Source organism: Gopherus flavomarginatus, chromosome 23 (assembly GCF_025201925.1).
Source record: "Gopherus flavomarginatus isolate rGopFla2 chromosome 23, rGopFla2.mat.asm, whole genome shotgun sequence".
Taxonomy (NCBI): Eukaryota; Metazoa; Chordata; order Testudines; family Testudinidae; genus Gopherus; species Gopherus flavomarginatus.
The window spans coordinates 15,578,524-15,599,315 of NC_066639.1; the positions used below are offsets into that span (position 1 = coordinate 15,578,524).

A 20,792-nucleotide genomic window follows, 5' to 3' on the forward strand; every position below is an offset into this window, starting at 1 on the left:
CGAGGGATTGAAATGAACAGGTGTCTTCACGGTGGGGCGGGAGGGAACGGGCAGGGAGGATAAATATTAACGTCGGCTGAGGAGAGGGAGGATTAACAAGGTAGGTTTCTCCAGGGATTGGGCAAAACAGCTTGTGAGGGGGGTTGCAGAGTTGAGGGGGGAAAGGACAAAGAAAAGGGATTAATTCAAGTACAGGGCAGACGTGGTGATGATGGGATCCAGGAGTCCTGGCTCCCAACCCCCCCTGCTCTAACCCACCAGCCCCCACTCCCCTCCCAGAACTGGGGAGAGAACCCAGGAATCCTGGCTCCCAGCCCCCCTGCTCTGACCACCAGCCCCCACTCCCCTCCCAGAGCCGGGGGGAGAGCCCAGGAGTCCTGGCTCCCAGCCCCCCCGCTCTAACCCACCAGCCCCCACTCCCCTCCCAGACCCAGGGAGAGAACCCAGGAGTCCTGGCTCCTAGCCTCCCCTACTGTAACCCACCAGCCCCCACTGCCTTCGCAGAGCCGGGGAAAGAACCCAGGAGTCCTGACTCCCAGCCCCACTCCTCTAATCACCAGCCCTGCCTCCTGGAACCAGGGGGTCAGAGGTTCTGAGCACAAAGCAGACAGTTACCGACTTTTCTGGCAGAGCAGGAACCATCCTGTCCTAGAAATAGTTTGGCCTGGGCTCCCCCTGTGATTCTGGCACCTGTCCATTGCCTGCAATGTTGCACAGACCCTTTGTAATCCAGCTTTTCCCAAGCTCTTTGGAGGCAGCTGGTTATACAGGGATCCCTCACCCAGTGCTGAGATGTGGCCACCTCTGGGGCGGGGCAGCTGGTTACACAGGGACGTGTCGCCCGGCGCTGATATGCAGCCACCTCTGGGGCAGGGTGGCCAGTTACCCAGGGACCCCTCACCCGGCGCTGAGATGCAGCCACCTCTGGAGTGGGGCTGGTTACACATGGTCTCGCCCGGCCCTGAGATGCGGCCACCTCTAGGTCGGGGCAGCCACCTCTGGAATGGGGCTGGTTACCCAGGGACTCCTTGCCCGGTGCTGAGTTGTGGCCACCTCTGGGGCAGGGCGGCCAATTACCCAGGGATGCCTCGCCTGATGCTGACATGCAGCCACCTCTGGGGTGGGGGGGCCGTTTACCCAGGAACCTCTTGGCTGGCACTGAGATGCGGCCACCTCTGGGGTGGGGCAGCCCATTATACAGGGATACCTGGAAACAGCATGGAACCCTTTTAAAAACACCATTGATATGCATACCCCCAAATTAAAAAAAAACAACACAGCAGGAAGGACCAAAAACGTGCCGCACTGGTTGAACAACCAAGTAAGAGAAGCCGCGAGAGATGAAAAGGCGTCCTTTAAAAAGTGGATGTTAAATCCTAGCTAGGAAAATAGAAAGGAGCATAAACTCTGGATAAAAACACAATTAGGAAGATCCCAAAGGAATCTAGCACAGGGAACCAAAGCCTCAAACAGTAACAGCAAAAAAAAACGATGGGTGAAGTGCATCAGAAGCCAGCTAAGCGACTGGTGGGGCCCTGGCCAAGTGAGGTGCTGACGGACCACTCAAGGACAACATTGCGGAGAAATGAAATTCTTTGCGTCGCTCTTCCCAGCCAAGGACGGGCGGGCGATTCCCAAACCGGAGCCCTTCTGTTTAGGTGACGGAGCTGAGGAACTGTCCCGGATCGAGGGGTCGTGAGAGGAAGTTTCGGACCAAATTGATGAACTGAACAGCAGTAAATCACTGGGACCAGATGGGCTTCACCCAAACGTCTGAAAAAACTCATTCCTGCAAGTCAGCAGAAGGCTTGGGGCTTAGACTGTGCACCGATAAACAGCCCCACGGGAATCCCCCTGAATATTCGGGGAGCTGGAAATATGATTTACGGGGAAGTTCTGGCCACAGGGACATGTCAACCACATAAGTGTCCTGGCAACGAACTGACGCATATAACAGGTACATGGGATATATCCTTGCTTATATATCTATCGTTTCTTATGGGTTTGATTATTCTAGGTTTATATTTGAGTATATTTTGGCTATAGCAGAAGGGACCCGAAGGCCACACCCCATACGCTGAGCTAAGGTGACGTTACCCTACATATGTTTGGGACTTTTCACCTAGAGGCTGAAGAGGTACAACATAAGGTCCGTGTCGGGCTGCGCCCTTTAACATGGAGGATGTGTTAAAGCAAGTGGGCTTTCCCCAAATTCAGAAACTTAACAGCGCACCCCGGCATGGTGTGACCAAGTGAGGCTTTTCACCTGGTTATGTGGCATGTGAGACTTACTGTCCTATACCAAGACTGGGTGTGCCTCAGTTTCCCTGAGTGGCTCACTGTGACTCTCGGGCCAGGGTTAGTCTACTGAGCCCTGTTCATCATAGGCCAGCAAGGAGGTTGGAGAGAGAACTCCCCCAGTCTCTGTTGTCCTGGGGGGCTTATTTCAGAACAGTTTCGCCTCCTGTCCTGACAGGGGCCTGATTTCCCCTCCCAGGAGATGTTCCTGTTGTGGTGGGTTGGGGGGATCCCGGGCCCACCCTGTACTCCGGGTTCCGGCCCAGGGACCCTCATGGTAGCAACTGTTGGCAGCCGACCTTTCACTGCCCATTTCCCTGGGCCACTTCCCCATAGCTCTCCTGCTTCTCCCTTCTTCACCCTTACCTTGGGGCTCCCTTAATGATAGTTTGGGGGTATCTTCATTAACCAGCCCTTCAGCCGCACTTCCTCTCCCTGGCTCTGGAGGGTCAGCCCAAAATCATACCGTCTCCAACTTTTTAGCTCTCACGCTGGTCAGTGGAAAAACACTCTGATGGAGAATACCAGGTGATGGGTTACATGTAGGGCCATAACCTCCATGAGTTACGGGTTGGTTCGTAGTGTCCCCAGGAAGGCTCCCCGATGAGAGATCAGCATCTTCTAAGACCTCTTCAGTTTTCACACCTCAGCTGCTAGAAGAGGGCCGGTCCCCATCCCTTCCCCAGCCACTGAATTCCAGGCCATGCACACGGTGGGGCCCCTCGGCGCAGTGACCCGGTTGGGGAAGAAAGACATCCTGGCGGGGCTGGATTTCGCTGCTCACTACCCCGACCAAGGCAGTGGCTCTGTCCTCGACCGAGACAGCCACTGTGGCCGACGCGCTGCTGACTGTTTTCAGCCGCGTGGGGGTTCCCCCAAGGAGGTCCTTACAGACCAGGGCTCCAACCTCATGTCAACCCTGCTCCAGTGCTTGTGGGAGAAGTGAGGGGTCCGGCACACGTGGGCATCAATGTACCACCCTCAGGCCAACAGGCTGGTGGAGAGATTCAAGAGGACCCTAAAGAGGATGCTGAAAACCTTTACAGACCAGCACCCACAGGACTGGGGCAAGTATTTACCCCACCTGCTATTCCCATATAGGGAAGTGCCCCAGGAATCTACAGCGTTCTCCCCGTTTGAGTTGCTGTAGGGGAGGAGATAAAGGGATCCCTGGACTTGGGTGTGACGAAGTGGGAATGTTCTTAATGTTCTCTCTGAATACTGTGTGGGTGCCTCAGTTTCCCCTATGCAGTTCTTAAGTTTCTAGGTGGTGGGATAAGGGGGTGTGATTGTTGCAGAGCCCTTGGGGCCTAGTGTGATGGTGTCTGCACAGAGAACGGCCGATGCCCTGTCTCCTGATGGCCTGGGCCCCTCCTCTGCAAAGGTACCAACTGAAGGTGTTGGAGAACAGAGACCAGGTGGCCTCCTGGCCCAGGAAAGAGAAAGTCAGAGGAGGGGCTGGAGAGTTTCAATTTGGAGCTGGCTGGGAAATGGAGGGGGGCTAGAACCGGGTCTGGCTCCCTGCCCCCCACGATGGACCTGACCGAGGGGGTCCTGTTCTCTGTACCTACAAGCTCTGGTCTGGATTGTGTTCCTGTCGGCTAATAAACCTTCTGTTTTACCAGCTGGCTGAGAGTCACGTCTGGCTGCGGAGTTGGGGGGCAGGGCCCTCTGGCTCCCCCAGGGCGCCGCCTGGGCGGACTCGCTTCGGGAAGCACACGGCGTGGAAGGGGATGCTGGATGCTCCGAGGTCAGACCCAGAAAGATGGAAGCTGTGTAAACTTGCCCTGGAGGCAGTTCAGACTCCCCCAGAGTCCTGCCTGGCTTCATAGGGAGCAGATCCAGAGCATCGCCCGGGGACTCGGTGATGCTTGGGGAGGGATGACTGGGAGGGGAAGGCCTCCCCCCTACGGAGAATCAGTGGTGGGGTGCGTATTGACTTTCTGGGAAAAGCTCGCCAAACCCATGGGCTTGGCCAGGGAGAACCTCACCAGAGCCCAGGGGAGCAGAAGATCCTCTGACACCGGGAACCAGTTGATAGTTCTCATCCCCATGAGAAAAAAACGAAGTACAAGCTGTGTGGGACAGTGTGATGGGTTCCCCTCCCGAGGGTGCCAGCTGGAACTGAGCCCCCCCACCCCTGACCCACCAGCACTTTGCTCTTTCAAGCACCATTCACATGCTAAAAAACCCCTTTTGCCTCGGTCCAGCACTTTCCCCAGGTCAATCTTTGTTCCTCGGCTGTTTTCAAGAGTCCCCTGGGGTGGGGAGTCAGTGAAGAACCATGAGGAGGTCACTTCCCTGCCTTAAAAAGCTTTTGCCTGGGAGCGGGGGGAGCCCATTGTTTCAAAGTTTGGTTCCCACGCAAGTCCGTGGAAAAACACTGGTATTCCAAGATGGAGTCCGGCCCCAGGTGACCTGATCACATGGCCAAGCAGCCGTGAGTCAGGAGGTGTTTGTAGCCTCCTCAGGAAGACTCCCCGGTGAGAGATTCGCTGCTTGGGGTGACCAGATATCCCAATTTTATAGGGACAGTCCTGATTTCAGGGTCTTTTTCTTATATAGGGTCCTATTACCGCCCCATCCCCTGTCCCGATTTTTCACACTTGCCGTCTGGTCACCCCATCACTGCTCCTGTCCCCTATTGTCAATATTCCTAACTTCAGATACAAAAATGACATGTGCGTCCCAATAGGGTCATCGTATTCAGTAAATCACAGCCTTTCCGATGATCCCTCACATGACCTGTCTCGCATAAGATACGTTATCATAGAACCATAGAAGATTTGGGTTGCAAGGGACCTCAGGAAGTATCTAGTCCAACCCCCTGCTCAAAGCAGGACCAACCCCCAACTAAATCATCCCAAAACCTTAGAGGTTTTTAAGGCTCGGCTTGACGGAGATTCCACCACCTCCCTAGGGAACCCTATGATTACGATGAAAAATATGGCGTGTAATGTCACAGATGGGCCCTTTAAGGTCATCTCACAGCGGCATGAGGTGGAACTGAGCCACCGAGGGGACCAGGTCAACATGATGGAGCCGTATTTTGCCAGGGAGAATTCGGTCCTGGCCGCGTGTGGCCAGCGAGAGGAGAAGGGGAAAATCTCCTGGTGAATCTATTTCCTGAGACAGAAGCCGGCCCCTCGCTGGAATCAATTCTCCTCTCTGAGCAGCTAACCCCGGCCCGGCAGGCTGAGATCAGAGAGGTGCTGGGTTCCTACTAGCAGCTGTTCTCCAACCAGCCTGGGCTCACTAACCTGGTTCTCCAGCGGGTGGAGATGGGAGCCCACCCTCCTGGAAGATGTTCCCCATTCAGAGTCATGGGGGAAAACAGCCCAGGACCTGAAGAGAGAGGTCAGAGCCTTGCTGGCTTTAGAGGTGATCCAGCCGTCTGCCAGCTCCTGGGTCTCTCCCGTGGCGCTGGTTCCCAAGGACGGGTCGATCTGGTTCTGTGAGGACTATCGGAAGCAATGCCACCACCGTGTCCGGTGCCTGCCCATATCTAGGCCTGATAGGCTCCTGGACAAGCTGTGGATCTCACCAAGGGCTACTGGCAAATGCATTTGGATCCGGGTGCCCGACTGATCACCCCTCTGAGGCTCTGTGAGTTCCTGGTCCTGCCTTTTGGCCTCAACGGGGCACCTGCCACCTTGTGGACCAGTTCCTCCAGGGGACGGGGAGTTTCGCCCCGGTGCATATTGATGATATCTACGTTTTTAGCCAGACCTGGGAAGACCACGTGTCCCAGGTTAAACAGGTGCTGGGCCGGCTCTGGGATGCAGGTCTGACTCTGAAAGCCGGGACGTGCAAGGTGGGGATGGCAGAGGTGTCACCTCGGACACGGGACTGGGGGCGGTGTTGATGCAGGAGGAGGAAAAGGGGGAGAGACACCCCACCGCGTATCTGAACAAGAAGCTGCTCTCCCGGGAGCAGAACTACGCGGCCATGGAGAAGGGAGGCCTGGCTCTGGGATGGGCCCTTAAAAAGCTGCAGCTGGATCTATCTGGGTGGCACTTCGCTGTGTGCACCGACCACTCACCCGTGACGTGGCTACGCCAGATGAATCAGGTCAATGCCAAGCTCCTGAGGTGAACTCTGTCCCTCCCAGGATTACGACATGGAGGTGGCCCACGTTAAGGGGAGGGCCAACATTATAGCCAATGCTTTGTCCTGGAGAGGGGGGGCCCTGAACTTCCCCAGGCCCCTGGCTAAAGTGACCCCCGCTCAGTTTGGTCTCAGAGGAGGGGAGAGAGGTAACAACGTGGGGTTTTATGCACCTTGTTATGTTGCATGTGAGTCTTACTGTCCTGTATTAAGACGGTGTGTGCCTCAGTTTCCCTCTGTTCTGCACCAGTGCTGAGGTGGTGGGAATTGGGTGTGTAACATTTGCTGAGGCTGCCAGATGTAACCTGAGACGCAGGAGGGGTGTGTGACCAGGTGACATTGTGCCTAGAAAGCGAGACAATGACAAGGAGGAGACACAATGGGAATGTCTGAGGTCAGCTTGCTGGAAGCCGGGCAGTCTGCTTTGGGGGGACTGGAAGAGGGGGAGTCCAGGGCCTCTGGCCCGGGATTCCTCCAAAATGGATGTGGTTGAAAGTCACTGATTTCTGTGCTAACAAGTTCTGTTCTCGTTATGTTCCTGCCGACTAATAACCTCCCGTTTTACCGGCTGGCTGAGAGTCACGTCTGACTGCGGAGTTGGGGTGCAGGGCCCTCTGGCTCCCCCAAAACCCCACCTGTGTGGATTCACTGCGGGGGGACGGGGGATGCTGGATGCTCCGAGGTCAAACCCAGGAAGGTGGAAGCTGTGGAAACATCTCGCCCTGGTGTCCAGTGAGATTTTTAAGTAATCAATGTAATTAATACATAATCTAAACATCAGGGAACAGAGGTGATCCCGGCAATTCCAGGCCGTTAAGCCTAATTTCAGTACTGGGCAAACTGGTTGAAACTCTTGCAAAGAACCGAATGATCAGACGCAGAGATGAACACGATTAGTTGGGGCAGAGTCAAGCTGGTTTTGGTAAAGGAAAATCACGCCTCGCCAATCTACTAGGATTCTTTGAGGGGGTCGACAAGCCTGTGGACCAAGGGGGATCTGGTGGATCTAGTGTACTTAGATTTTCAGAAAGCCTCTGACAAGGTTCCTCGCCAAAGGCTCTTACGCAAAGTAAACAGCCACGGGATAAGAAGGAAGGTGCTCTCAGGGGTCGGTGACCAGTTAAAAGACAGGAAACAACGGGTGGAAATAAATGGCCGGATTTCAGAGCGGAGAGAGGTGACGAGTGGTGTCTGTACTGGGCCTGGTCCTATTGAACGGACTCATAAAGGATCTGGAAAAAGGGGTAAATAGTGAGGTGGCAACACTGGCAGATGATGCAAAACTACTGAAGATAATTAAGTCCAAAGCCGACTGCGAAGAGTCACAAAAGGATCTCACAAAACTGGGTAACGAAAGAGCAGATGAGATCTCAGCACCCCCTGTTTTAACCACTAGCCCCCACTCCTCTCCCAGTGCCGGGGAGAGAACCCAGGAGTCCTGGCTTCCAGCCCCACCTGCTCTAACCCACCAGCCCCCACTCCCCTCCCAGTGCCGGGGAGAGAACCCAGGAGTCCTGGCTCCCAGCACCCCCTGCTCTGATCCACCAGCCCCCACTCCCCTCCCAGAGCCGGGGAGAGAACCCAGGAGTCCTGGCTCCCAGCACCCACCCCCTCCGCTCTAACCCCAGGCAGAGGAACAAAGCAGAAGCCCTAGAGCTTTGGCCCCGGGCGATGGGGCTCAGGCCTCGGCCCCAGGGCCCCAGCAATTCTCCACCAGCTCCAGTGACCCCATTGAAATGGGGGTCCCCACCCACCCTTTGAGAACCGCTGCCTTACTGCGAAGGGGGAGGGGGAAGGAGCTGGTGGCCTGGCTGGGCGGTGGGGGAGGGAATTCTTGAGGACACAAAGTGGACTTTGTCCCCCCCACATGCCGTGTGATCTGAGTCCCCCCCCCCTTGGACACGGCCTGCAGCCCCCAGCCCCCAGCCTGTCCTAGGACTCTCAGAGCTCAGCGCAGACCCAGAGGTAGCTGGGAGCCAGGACTCCTGGGTTCTCTCCCTGGGTCTGGGAGGGGAGTGGGGCCTGGTGGGTTAGAGCAGGAGGGGCTGGGAGCCCAGACTCCTGGGTTCTCTCCCCGGCTCTGGGAGGGGAGTGGGGGCTGGTGGGTAAGAGTAGGGAGCTGGGAGCCAGGACTCCTGGGTTCTCTCCCCACCTCTGGGAGGGGAGTGGGGGCTGGTGGGTTAGAGAAGGGAGCTGGGAGCCAGGACTCCTGGGTTCTCTCCCTGGCTCTGGGAGGGGAGCTCGGTCTGATGGTTAGAACAGGGGAAGCTGGAAGCCAGGACTCCAGAAGGGGAGTGGGGTGTAGTGGTGAGAGTACGGGGTGTGTGTGCTGGGAGCCAGGACTCCTGGATTGTAACCCGGAGAGGAGTGGGGGGGTGTAGTGGGGCAGGGGAGGAGGTTAGAAGCCAGCACTCCTGCATTGTGTCGTCAGCTGTGCTGGTGAGTTGCTGTCAGGAGCCTTCATCTCCCTGTGCCTCAGTTTCCCCAGCAGCGTCTCAGGAATTGAGGATTAGCTCACCAGAGAACTCACAGCATAAAAGTTCATGGACTGACCCTCGTCTCTTTCCCTCCAACAGGTTTGTTTTTCCACTCCCCCTGCCCGCCCGACCTCTGATCTCCCGTCTCCAGGGAACAGCGACGGGGGACCCCATGGCAGACCCCATGCACCCTGAGCCCCCTGACGGGGGCTGGGGCTGGATGGTGGTGCTGGCCGGCTTCCTCCAATCAGCGCTGGTTTTCGGGGTGATCCGCTCCTTCGGCGTCTTCTTCATGGAGTTTGTGGGGTGCTTCGGGGAGCTGGCGGGGCGCGTCTCCTGGGTGACCTCCATCGGGATCGCGGTGCTGCAGCTAGGGGGTGAGTGAGGGACGCCGGCCGGGTGGGGAGAAGGGGGCTACGATCTCAGGCCCAGAAGTGGAGTAGCCGGGACACCCCCCTCCTCCCACCAGCACTCCCCAAAGTGCCCCCTGCTGGGGGAGGCCCCGAGCTCCCCCCAAAGTGCACTCCTCCCCCAGACTCAGCTGCATCGCAGGTTAACAAGGGCCCAACCGATGTCGCTCTGCCGTCCCCTGCAGGTCCGGTGGGCAGCGCCCTCAGCACGCAGTACGGCGCGCGCCCCGTGGTGATGGCCGGGGGCTTCCTCTCGGGGCTGGGCATGATCCTGGCTTCCTTCGCCACCAGCCTGACCCACCTGTATCTGAGCATCGGGCTGCTCTCAGGTAGGTCCCTCCCTGAGCTCCCCCTGCCTCGGTGCACCCTGGGAGTATCCTCGCTCAAGGTTGGGAGCAAGGGCTTCTGGGTAACCTAGTGCACCATTGTCTAGGTATAGTGGCCCAGAGAGCAGGGGCTCCTGGGTAAAATCCTGGCATCTGGGTCCTCGGGTTAGGTTCCTGGTGGGTGGTGACTCTTTTAGGGTTCTCCAGCGATTCCTCCTCCCAGATGGGTCCTAGGCATTAAGACCAGGAGGTGACCATCCCTCCTGCCTACTCTTCCTTCCAGCCCATATCTGGTGGTTGAGCTAGACCATGGCACGCTAAGCAGTGGAAAATCCCCCACACCTCCCAGGGCCGTGGTTCTTGAGCCGTGTGGTGCTCATGGCCGAAACTCTTGCTGCCCCTTCCGAGATCTAGAACCCTGTGCCCTGGATCATCCATAGTTGCTGTAGCCCAGATCTTCATGCTCATGAGTGTGGCCTAGATCATCGCTAGCTCAATTTTCTGCCTAGCTCAGGCCAGCCCATTTCACCCAGTCCCTTCCCCGCCCCAGCTCAGGCGAGCTGGAGAGAGGACAGAGCAATGATCTAGAACCCAGCACTGTGGCAGCCAACACCTAGATCCCTCCACACGCAGGCCTCACCAGGAGTTCTCCCCCCATCCCAGACCCAGACAGCATGGCTTGAGATGATGTGTTTCTAATTGCTAACGACCCTCCCACCCCCACCCCAGACGCGAAAGGGCTAGACCCCCCCCCCAGACAATGGCTCTTTCTCCAGTCATGTCCCACAGTCAACCTAAAACATATAGTGCTTTGGGTTACCTAGAACATACGGCATGTGTCACCTAGCCCCCAGAGTATCTAATTGTTTAGACATCCTAGAACATACAACGCTTTGGGTTACCTAGAACATATGACATGTGCCACCTAGACCCCAGAGTATCTAATTGCTTAGACATCCTAGAACATACAATGCTTTGCATTATCTAGAATGCTCCATTCAGCCCGGTGTCCCACCTGCTCCACCCACAGATCAGACCCACCCTGCCTGGTTTTGGTCACCTGTTCCCTTTCCTTCCCCCTTCCCTCCCCCCCCACAGGGCTGGGCTGGGCCTTGGTCTTCACCCCTTCTGTGGCTTCTGTGGCCCGGTACTTCGCCAAGCGGCGGACCTTCGCCACCGGCCTGGCTGTCTCGGGGGCAGGCCTGGCTTCCTTCGCCTTCTCCCCACTCTTCCAGCTGCTGGTGGACACCTACGCCTGGCGGGGGGCCCTCCTGGTGGTGGCTGGCATCTCCTTCAACCTGGTGGCCGCCGGGGCCCTGCTGCGGCCGTTGGAGCCAGAAGGCAAGGAGACATCCGTGCCGGAGGCGGGGTGGCTGCGACTGCCAGCCTTTTCATCCCTTTGCCGGCCACGCCTGGCCTGCCACAGGCCCTTCCTCCTGTTTGCTGCAGCCTTTGTTCTGGTGGACGCCGGCTACTACGTACCCTACGTCCATCTGGTGCCCCACGCCCGGGAGCTGGGCTTTGATGAATATCGAGCCGCCTTCCTCCTGTCCTCGGCCGCCGTGGCTGACCTGTGCGGCCGCGTGGCGGGCGGCTGGCTGGCCGACCGCCTCGCCGTCCGCCTGGTCCACAGCCTGACCGTCTGGACTGTCCTGACGGGCCTCTCCATGCTGCTGCTGCCGCTGGGGCAGATCTACTCCCTCCTGATGGGCCTCTGCATCTGCTACGGCTTCTGCGCCGGCGCCCTGGTGCCCCTCCAGTTCTCCGGCATGGCGGAGATCGTGGGAACGGGACACATCATGGAGGGGATTGGGCTCATGCAAATGATGGAAAGCGCTGGCTCCCTCGTGGGGGCCCCTCTGTCCGGTAAGGAACCAGGTTCCCTTTCCTCCCATGCTCCCCCGTCCCTTTTGGACCCCATATTTGGGATGGTTTCTACTAGGAGAAACTGAGGAAGGAGGCAGATAAAAGTCTTTCCTGACAAGTGGTCTCAGGTGGCCCAATGTGCTTTGCCTGGTCTCTGCCACATCCCCAGGGGCTGGTAGGGGAACCCGGCGAGTTCCAGCTCATAGGCTCTCCAGTCACTGCCCTAGGTCCTGGCTTCCCCCTCTCCCCTGTCTCTGGGTTCGCCAGCCTTCCAATTCCCTCCTCCCAGGGAGCAACTATGGACTACCCTCTAGAATCCCTACTGGGCCACCGTCCCCCACTTCCAGTCTTGTGTGGTGTGGACCCCCCCCCACGAATTCTAAGCCTTTCTTCCATGAATTCATTGATCTAGCGTCATAGAGAGGGCTGCGGGGAGGGAGGGAAACAAGAAGGAAGGCGACCCATTAATTACAGGTAACCCCCAGAGTTAAACCTTCCCCCAAAACAAGGTCCTGGCCTGGGACTCGGAAGACCTGGGTTGTAGTTGAGTAACATGTTCTAGGTCACCCCAAACCTCCCATTGTCTAACTAGCACTAGGAATATGGTCAAAAAGGGGTACCAATCCGGGGAGTTAGGCTGTGGCATTCTGGGTTTTAGGTAGCTCTACCAACTCTGAAAAGCCCTAATCTTATGATCTATAGATGACTCCAATCCTGAGAACTAAATTGTAGCATTCTGGGTTCTAAGTATGGGTTCTAGGTAGCCAATAAAACTGTGTGGACCTATCTAGCCTGAAATCATGTAGGCTAATGCCTGATGTAGGCTAGGTAGCTAGAACATTATTAGTGATTGTTTTGATTACTGTTGAGACAGGAGCCCTTGTCATGGACTGGAACTCGATTGTGCTAGGTGCAGTATAGAATCCAAAGATGGTCCCTCCCCGAAAGCCCTTATCATCTAAGTATAAAACAGGAGACTATACAGAATATGGTGTTCTGAAGTCTAAGTATCACTGAAAATGTGTTTGAGATAATCCATGACTGTGGTCTCCATAGTCCCATGAGACTGTCAAGCAGATATGTTCTAGGCTGTCAAAACCATCAGGCTTTGGGGTTCTAGGTAGCCCTTCCAGTACTTTCTAGGTAAACCATCACTTCGTACCTTCTAGTCTGTCTAGATAGCAAGGTGTTCTGTGATTTAGGTGACACTACAGTACTTCCTAGATAATTTGTGCAGGATGTCTAGGCAATGAGACATTTTGGGTTCTAGGTAATGCACATTGTATGCGCTAGATAACTCAAAGCCATATATGTTCTGGGATGTTTAGAGAATTAGATATTATGGGTTTCAGGTAACATGTAGTGCATTCTAGATCATGCAAATAATTGTCTGTTCTAGGATGTCTAAATAATTAGATACTCTGGGTTCTAGGTGACACATGCAGTACGCTCTTGGTAACCCAAAGCATTGTATGTTCTAGGTTGGCTGCGGGACGTGACTGGGGACTACACAGCCTCTTTCATTGTAGCAGGGGCTTTCCTCCTCGCTGGAAGTTTGCTCCTTTTTGCCCTGCCAAATTATTTCTCCTGCTCCATGGACTCGACAACTGAGGAAGAGACCATGGGGGACCCCTGAGACTTTAGCTCCTGGGCGGGGGGGTTGTCCCAGAGAGCCAGATCGGAAGTGAGAAGTCAGCAGGGAGCAGAGCATCAAGTATACCAATCCAGCTGATATGTGTCTTCTTCTTCGCTGACCATCGTAAGGTTGGAGGATGCATAAGAGACGGAAGGAGGGAGCTACCCAGTCCAGATCCACTCCTCTTTGCAAGCTGGTATCCAGAGCATCCTAGATCTTTCAGGCTAGAAAGGACCCCAATGGTCCCCTAGTCTGACCTTCTGCACAGCCCAGAGAACTCCGGCCCATAACTGGTGGTCGAGCTAGCGGGTAGCTTTCGGTCTCGATTGAAAAGGACACGCATGATGGAGAAGACGCCACCACTCTAGGGGAAATTGGCCCCACTGGTTAATTGCCCTCCCCGTGAAAAAATTTGTACTTGATTGGCCCAGCTAGTGAAGATCGTCTCCTCCCCTTGACTGCGTTTCTCTGTCTGTCTGTGCGTAACGCAATCGCGACCGGACGCCCCGGCCGATCGGTTCCAAACTTTCAGGGCATGTTCCGGGCATTAGTAGCTAGAACCCTGTTGATTTAGGGGGAGATTGGAAAACACAGAAAGTGGGGAAGAGGGACACACAGCAAAGCTCTGTAGCTCAGACCCCCTACAGCTCTGGGAGGGTCTCTAGCTCAGACAACTGGTTGTTGATGGCAGAAATGTAATGCCTGGACTAGCTCAGATGCCTTCCCCTGGAACCGCAAACCCTGAATGGCTGATCTCCCAGGCCAACGGGATTGGGTGGTTCCAACCCCCACCCCCGGCCCACAAGTTGTGCCTGTAGCTCTTTTCCAAGGGGCTTTCATGACACATGGCGCTCGGTCACCCAGCACTGGGATGCAGCCATCTATGTCATAGGGCAGGGCTGCTGATTCACGGCTGCGCTGCCCGGGGATCGTTCATCGTGGCTTTAACAGCGGTCACCTCTGGGGTGGAGCACATTGACCAGCCGCATGGCAAGGCTGCACAGAGATCACTCACCCAGCATCGAGGGGTTACCCCCTCTGGGGAGGAGCGAGGCAACTGATTATGCCAGACTCACCTCCGGCGTGCTGCACTGAATCTTCATGGAGCCCCCCCATCCTCTTGGAGCTCCCACAACGGGGGATGGGGCTGGCTGGTGGCACTGGCAGGCTTCCTGGAGTCGGGGCTGATTTTTGGGGTGATCTGCTCCTTTGGGGGGTCTTCTTTGTGGAGTTTGGGGGGGCACTTTGGAGAGCTGGTGGGGCCTGTGTCCTGGGTTACGTCCATCACGATCGCCGTCCTGCTGTTTGCTAGTGAGTATCAACTCGCCGGCCTTCTCCCTACCCTCTTAGGCAGAACGTCTCATCCCTCGCCTGGTGGGGCAGCTGGTTATCCAGGGACCCCTCGCCCGGTGCTGAGATGCGGCCACCTCTGGGGTGGGGTGGCTGGTTACCCAGGGACCCCTCGCCCGGCGCTGAGATGCAGCCAGCTCTGGTGCGGGGCGGCTGTTTTTGCTGGGATTCTCCCAAACCTGCTTCCTGCACCATCCTCCAGGAGAGGAGAATGCTCTGAGCTCCACATACCTCCACTTCTCCCCCAGACTCAGCTGCATCACAGGGTAACGGGGCCCAACCGGTATCCCTCTGCTGCCCCCTGCAGGTCTGGTGGGCACTGCCCTCAGCACCCGGTATGGGGGGAGTGTGGCCGAGGGTGTTCTCTCAGGGCTGGGCATGTTCCTGGCTTTCTTCGCCACCAGCCTGACCCACCTGTACCTAAGCATTGGGCTGGTCTCAGGTAGGTCCTGCCCTGGGCCCCCCCGCGCCTCAGTGCCCTCTGGGAGTATCCTCACTCAAGGCTGGGAGCAAAGGCTTCTGGGTAATTCAGTGCACCATGGGAGTCTAGCATATTGCACAGGCCTCTTCCTGGAAGCAAGGTATTCTGGGTAAAACCTGGACAGAAGGATGCTCTGGGCTCGGACAGTGAGGATTCACTGGCCCTTGGCTGTAGCTTAGAACCTTCTATAATGAAGGATCTGGAGAACCAGGTTCTAGAACAGCAAACCCGGTTCTAGATCAGCCAACCCTAGTCTCAATCCCAACATGAGGATCTAGAGCTTTGAGGCTCCAGCCATTGCTATAACAAAGGGCTGACCCCACCTGTCGAGCTGTGAAATCTCTGCTCCACTCCCTCCTCCTCAGTAGCCTCTGGTGTTTGGATAATACAAGGGAGGACATAGGGTTTTTGGTGTGCGGGGAATGTGGGGGGAAGGAGGGCCATGCATTTTGGGTCAAAACTGACATTTGTCGAAGTTTGCGGTGCATCAAAAAGTCTGAACCAATCTCAGCTTTGCATGTTCTGATTTCGAGCACGTTTGGAAAGAGAGTTGAAAGAAATTTGGACCTGACACAATGAGAATGTTTGAACTTTTGGGGAAGTTTTTCATCACACGCACACAGTGATGATGACACGGATCCACCAACCATTTTGGTGTAATTCCCATATGTTTTAGGTAGCACAAACAGCATTCACGATGGGTTCTAGGTTGGCTTAACATGGGCCATTCCAGATGCATGATAGCTGTAGTCTACTCCAATTCAATAGGTTCAAGGTAGCACAGACAGGAGTCATGTCTAGTTCTAGGTTTGCTTAACACAACGTGCTCCAGATGCACCATAGAATATCAGAGTTGGAAGGAACCTCAGGAGGTATCTAGTCCAACTCCCTGCTCAAATCAAAGCAGGACCAATCCCCAGACAGATTTTTGCCCCAGATCCCTAAGTGGCCCCCTCAAGGATTAAACTCACAACTCTGGGTTTAGCAGGCCAATCCTCAAACCACTGAGCTATCTCTCCCCCTCTCCAAGCCCTCTAAGCTGTACTCTACTCCAGCTCCAGACGTTCTAGGTAGCACAAACAGGATTCACGATGGGTTCTAGGTTGGCATAGCATGGTACATTCTAGATGTGTCCCAGGTCTATAAACTGTAGTCTACTCCAGCTCAATAAGTTACAGGTAGCACAAACCGGATTCATGATAGGTTCTAGGCTGGCTTAACATGGGCCATTCCAGATGCGTGACAGCTGTACAAGCTGTAGTTGACTCTTATTCCATATGTTCTGGGTAGCACAGACAGGATTCATGCCTAGTTCTAGGTTTGTCTTAACACAGAGTGTTTTAGATGCATCCCAGCTCTGTAAACTTTAGTCTGCTCCAGCTCAATACGTTCTAGGTAGCACAAACAGGATTTGTGCTGGGTCCTAGGCTGGCTCAGCATGGTGCATTCTAGATGCATCCATGCAAGCTGTAGTCAACTCCGACTCAAACCATTCTAGGTAGCACATTCTCCTGACTCAAAGCAGGAGAGCCCACCTATCCAACCCCCGTAAGCCCAGTTCCTCACCTCTCTTGAAGGCTTTGGTGGCGTGCTAGTCTTTGTCCCTTCTGTTTGCCCATTATGTCAAATGACACAGGGTGCTGGACACTGCTGTGGCCTTCTCTGGAACCGGGCTGTCCTCACTGGCCTTCGCCCCCCTCTTCCAGTTCCTGGTGGACCCCTTTGGCTGGCACGGAGGGCTCCTGATCATGGCAGGCACGACCTTCCATCTTGTGGCATGTAGCACCCTCCTCTGCCCGCTGGCCCTAGCAGAGGACTTGCCTCTGGCACCAGCCCCACAGAGGTCATGGCTGGTGAAGCTGTCCTCTCTGTTTGGTTTAGCTTTGCTGTGGCTGGCCTGTTGATGAATTTGGGCTATCTTGTCCCCTTTTCCCACCTAGTGCCCCACGCCTGCGAGATGGGCTTTGATGAATACCAGGCGGCCTGCCTCGTGTCCATGATGGGTGCCACTGATCTGTGTGGCTGCCTCATGGCTGGATGCCCACAGGGCCTTCCACCTCCTTCACAGCCTGACTCTCTGGATCCTCCTGACAGGTGTCACGCTGCTCCTGGTTCCCTTTGGGCACACCCACCCCATCCTGATGGGCATTGACATCAGCTATGGGTTCTTAGCCGGTGCCGTTATGCCACTGAAATTCTCCAGCCTGGTGGAAATTGTGAGGACTGGTCAGATCTTAGAAGCTACTGGGCTTGTAAACCTATTGGAGAGTTTTGGGGCTCTGGCTGCCCCCCTGTTATCTGGTAAGGTCTTGAAGTTTGCCTTTCTTCCCCTACTTTAAGCAGCAGGCACCTCCCATCCCCTGACTGCTCATTCCACATCATGGATCAGCCAGTGTGAAGTGGCCAGGGATGTTCCGGTGCTGTGCAAGAGGGAACCAGATTGTAGTTGCTCTCTTCAGTTTGAGCACCATTTCACCCACCCTCTAACCTTCGGGGTCACCACTGGGGCCATGGTTTTGTCATTCACAGACCTCAAAATTTGTACATTCTAGGTAGTGCTAGCCCTATGCATTGTAGGCAGCTCTAGAACCTGGCTTTCTGGGCGAACTGGAATGTTACATGCTTAGGTTCTAGGTAGCTCTAACCCTATGTGTGAGACTTGACTTCACATCCCAGCTGTCTAGATTATTTGATCACTAGAAGCCCTGGGTTCAAGATAGCTCTAACCATATTGGTTAAGGACAACTCCAGTACTTGGTTTTCTGGATAGCTGGAACACTATATTCCCTAGGTTCTAGGTAGCTCTAACCCTGTGGGTCATGAGCATCTCCTGAATCCAGCTTTCTAGGCAACTGGATCACTATCAGCTCTGCGTTCTAGGTAGACTTGTGTTTTCCATGGAGCCCTAAACCTATAACCTGCATGTAACTCCAGCCTCAAAAACTCTCTTGGTGACTACTCCAGCCTATGTTCTAGAAATCACAACGTTGCTGGGTTGTGAATAGCCCATAGCCTCCATTGTTCTGGCTGACTTTACCCATGGCAGTTTAGACGCAGTTCCAATCTTGCTGCATTTTAGATACCTACCATTGGCTGCATGCTGGGTTCTGGGTAGCCATAACTAGCTGAATCCTAGGCAGCGCCGTCTGAATGAGCTACAGTCAACTCTTGTTAATACGTCCTAGGTAGCACAAATATGATGCTTTCTGGGTTCTAGGTAGGCTTAACATGCTGTGTTCTAGATGCATCATAATCACATAAGATATAGTATATTCAGGCTCAGTACATTCTAGGTAACACAAATATCCACGCTGGGTTCTAGAATGGTGTAACATGGCATGTTCTAGAAGCATCACACCATATAAACCAGAGATCGGCAACCTTTGGCACACGGCCTGACAGGGGAATCCACTGGCGAGCCAGCACGGTTTGTTTATCTGCAGCGTCTACATGTTTGGCCAATCACAGCTCCCCCTGGCTGTGGTTTGCCATTTCAGGCCAATGAGGGGTGTGGGAAGCAGCGACCAGCACAACCTTCAGCCCACACCACTTCACGCAGCCCCCATTGGCCTGGAACAGCGAACCGGATTTCCCTGACAGGCCACGTGCCAAAGGTTGCCAATCCCTGATATAAATTATAGTCCAATCCAACTCAGTACGTTGTAGGTATCACAAAATGATGCATGCTGGGTTCTAGGTATCCCAAATATTGGTATAACTCATGTTCTTTTGCGTTCTAGGTTTCCTGTTCCACTGCTTCTCCTCTCAAACAGTCGGGTGACCCAGAGGATGCTGGGAATTAAACCCACCAGAATGGAGACCACCCCTGTGACAGGAGAACCTCGTCTGCCTGCTGAGAATGGAAAATAGCAGTTGCTTTCCATGCAACAAGACAGAGGAGACATGGACCACATGGTACGACCACCCTCTGCTCAAGGGAACCACAGGTGCTGGGCTCTGGGAACGTCCCAGGACAATTGTCCACCCTTAAATCAGGACAATAACATCCTAGAGAGGAGTGAGATTAAGTGACATTGGAAATGGGGGAGAAGAGTAATCACAGCAGGCTAGTTTATGAGCTCAGTTCCAGTGGTGTAAATACAGAGTAACCCCAGTTCAGTTAATGGTGTAAATCCAGAGTGGCTCCAGTTTGGCCAATGGTATAAGGACCAGACTCTGAGCTCAGTGATGCTTGCGTAAATCCAGAGTTCAGTGTAAGGGCCAGATTCGCATCTCAGTTCCAATGGTGCAAATCCAGAGCCACTCCACTTCACTCAATGGTGTAAATCCAGAGTCACTCCAGATCGATAAAAGCTATAAGGACCAGACTTTGATCTCAATTCCACTGGTGTAAATCCAGAGTCATTGCAGTGCAAAAAAGGGCCAGCTACTGACCTTAGAACCACCAAGGCGAAAAATCCAGAGTCACCCCAATTCACTCAATGGTGTAAATGCAGAGTCACTCCAGTCAAGAAAAGCTATAAGGGCCGGACTTTGATCTCAATTCCACCGGCGTAAATCCCGTGTCACTGCAGTGCAGAAAGGGCCACCTACTGAGGTCAGTGTGAATCCCGAGCCACTCCAGTTCTCTCAACGGTGTACATCCAGAGTGACTCCAGTTCAGTCACTAAATTTAAATCCGGAGTCACTTCAGTCCCTTCTGAGAGGGTTACGCCATTTTCACACCTCAGGTCCGCTCTTCCTCCAGCTGAGTGTGTGGGGACCCTCCCGAAAAAACACAGCGCGTGCAGCCTGCCGGCAAATGACGCTCTCGGTGTTAAACGCAGGGCAGGCACCAGGCTCACCCTGGCAGCCGAGCCTGTGCGGGGACGCCAGACGCCCTTTCTTATCCGCACCTGCCCAACTCCACCCGCGCTTACCTCGGGGCCCCGGGCCCACGGGTGGACGTGCCCCTTGGAGGGTAGAGACGGGGAGGCTGAGAGGCGCCAGGCTGGACTCCCACGTGCGGTTTCGGGGTGAGCGGCTGAAAGAGGCTCCAGAGACGTTGATCACAGGGCTGGACAAAAACTAGCTTTTCAAGGAAGGAGAATGGGGGGCAGGGAGGAGCCAGGACTCCTGGGTTCTCTCCCCGGCTCTGGGAGGGGAACAGGGACTGGTGGGTTAGAGTAGGGGGGTTTGGAGCCAGGACTCCTGGGTTCTCTCCCCAGCTCTGGGAGGGGAGTGGGGGCTGGTGGTTAGAGCAGGGGGAGGCCGTGCCCACCTGGGAACGCCAGTGACCGGGCTGGGTGAGATGCCGCCTCCTCCAGCCACTAGGGCAGTGGTCTCCAACGTGGTGCCCATGGGCGCCATGGCGCCCGCCAGGGCATTTATGTGCGCCCGCCTAGTGCCCACCAGGGGACCTCCTGGGGACAGAGGACTCAGGCTGCGGGCGCTGGTGTTCTCGGTCCCCGGCAGGTGCCGGGCGCACCTAGTGCCCAGCAGAGAAGAGATTCTGGGGTCCCGCGCCTGCTGGGGACAGAGGACTCCAGGGCTGCGGGCATTGGTGTTCTCTGTCCTGGTGGCTTTTCTCCAGCGTCTCTCTCTGGAATCATATATGATGTAATATTAATTTTTTTTGTATTGTTTAATGTATAAATACAAAATAAGCCTTGAAAAATTGTTGGCACCCGTCACGCTCTTCTGAAAACATACATGTGCTACTGGTCCCACAAAGGTTGGGGACCACTGCCCTAGGGTCAACCCAGCGCTGCTCTCTAGGGGCAGAATGCTGTGGGGCGGCGATGCAGGGACAACACCGCCACCTGGTGGCGAGATGGAGAAACAGGCGATAAATCTGGCACTGCCGTGGCAACCGGATCCCTGTGTCAGTCGCCGCCCCGC

The 20,792-nt window shown here is 55.2% G+C and overlaps 1 protein-coding gene and 1 pseudogene across 2 annotated transcripts; both read left to right on the forward strand.

The window, feature by feature from the left end:
* The first annotated feature begins 88 nt into the window (after positions 1–88).
* Positions 89–13,578, forward strand: LOC127039692 (monocarboxylate transporter 13-like). 2 transcript variants are annotated; one of them, XM_050933540.1, is made up of 5 exons: positions 89–100; positions 8,982–9,259; positions 9,478–9,621; positions 10,717–11,484; positions 12,966–13,578. In XM_050933540.1, the coding sequence occupies exons 2-5, from the start codon at positions 9,055–9,057 to the stop codon at positions 13,118–13,120; spliced, it is 1,272 nt and encodes a 423-aa protein (XP_050789497.1). In that variant the 5' UTR covers positions 89–100; positions 8,982–9,054; the 3' UTR covers positions 13,121–13,578. The 2 variants fall into 2 exon arrangements, with proteins under 2 accessions (XP_050789497.1, XP_050789496.1); XM_050933539.1 differs by lacking the exon at positions 89–100 and adding an exon at positions 6,698–7,150.
* Positions 13,579–13,965: 387 nt separating this feature from the next.
* Positions 13,966–17,290, forward strand: LOC127039752 (monocarboxylate transporter 13-like; annotated as a pseudogene).
* The last annotated feature ends 3,502 nt before the right edge of the window (positions 17,291–20,792 follow it).

Excerpts from the sequence above, each read along its gene's own strand:
- LOC127039692 (XM_050933539.1), top strand. The coding sequence starts at position 7,071 with ATGCTGGATGCTCCGAGGTCAAACCCAGGAAGGTGGAAGCTGTGGAAA. Across the intron at positions 7,151-8,981 it reads GTGTCCAGTGAGATTTTTAA|GTTTGTTTTTCCACTCCCCC; the intron begins GTAATCAATGTA and ends TCCCTCCAACAG. Across the intron at positions 11,485-12,965 it reads CGTGGGGGCCCCTCTGTCCG|GTTGGCTGCGGGACGTGACT; the intron begins GTAAGGAACCAG and ends TGTATGTTCTAG.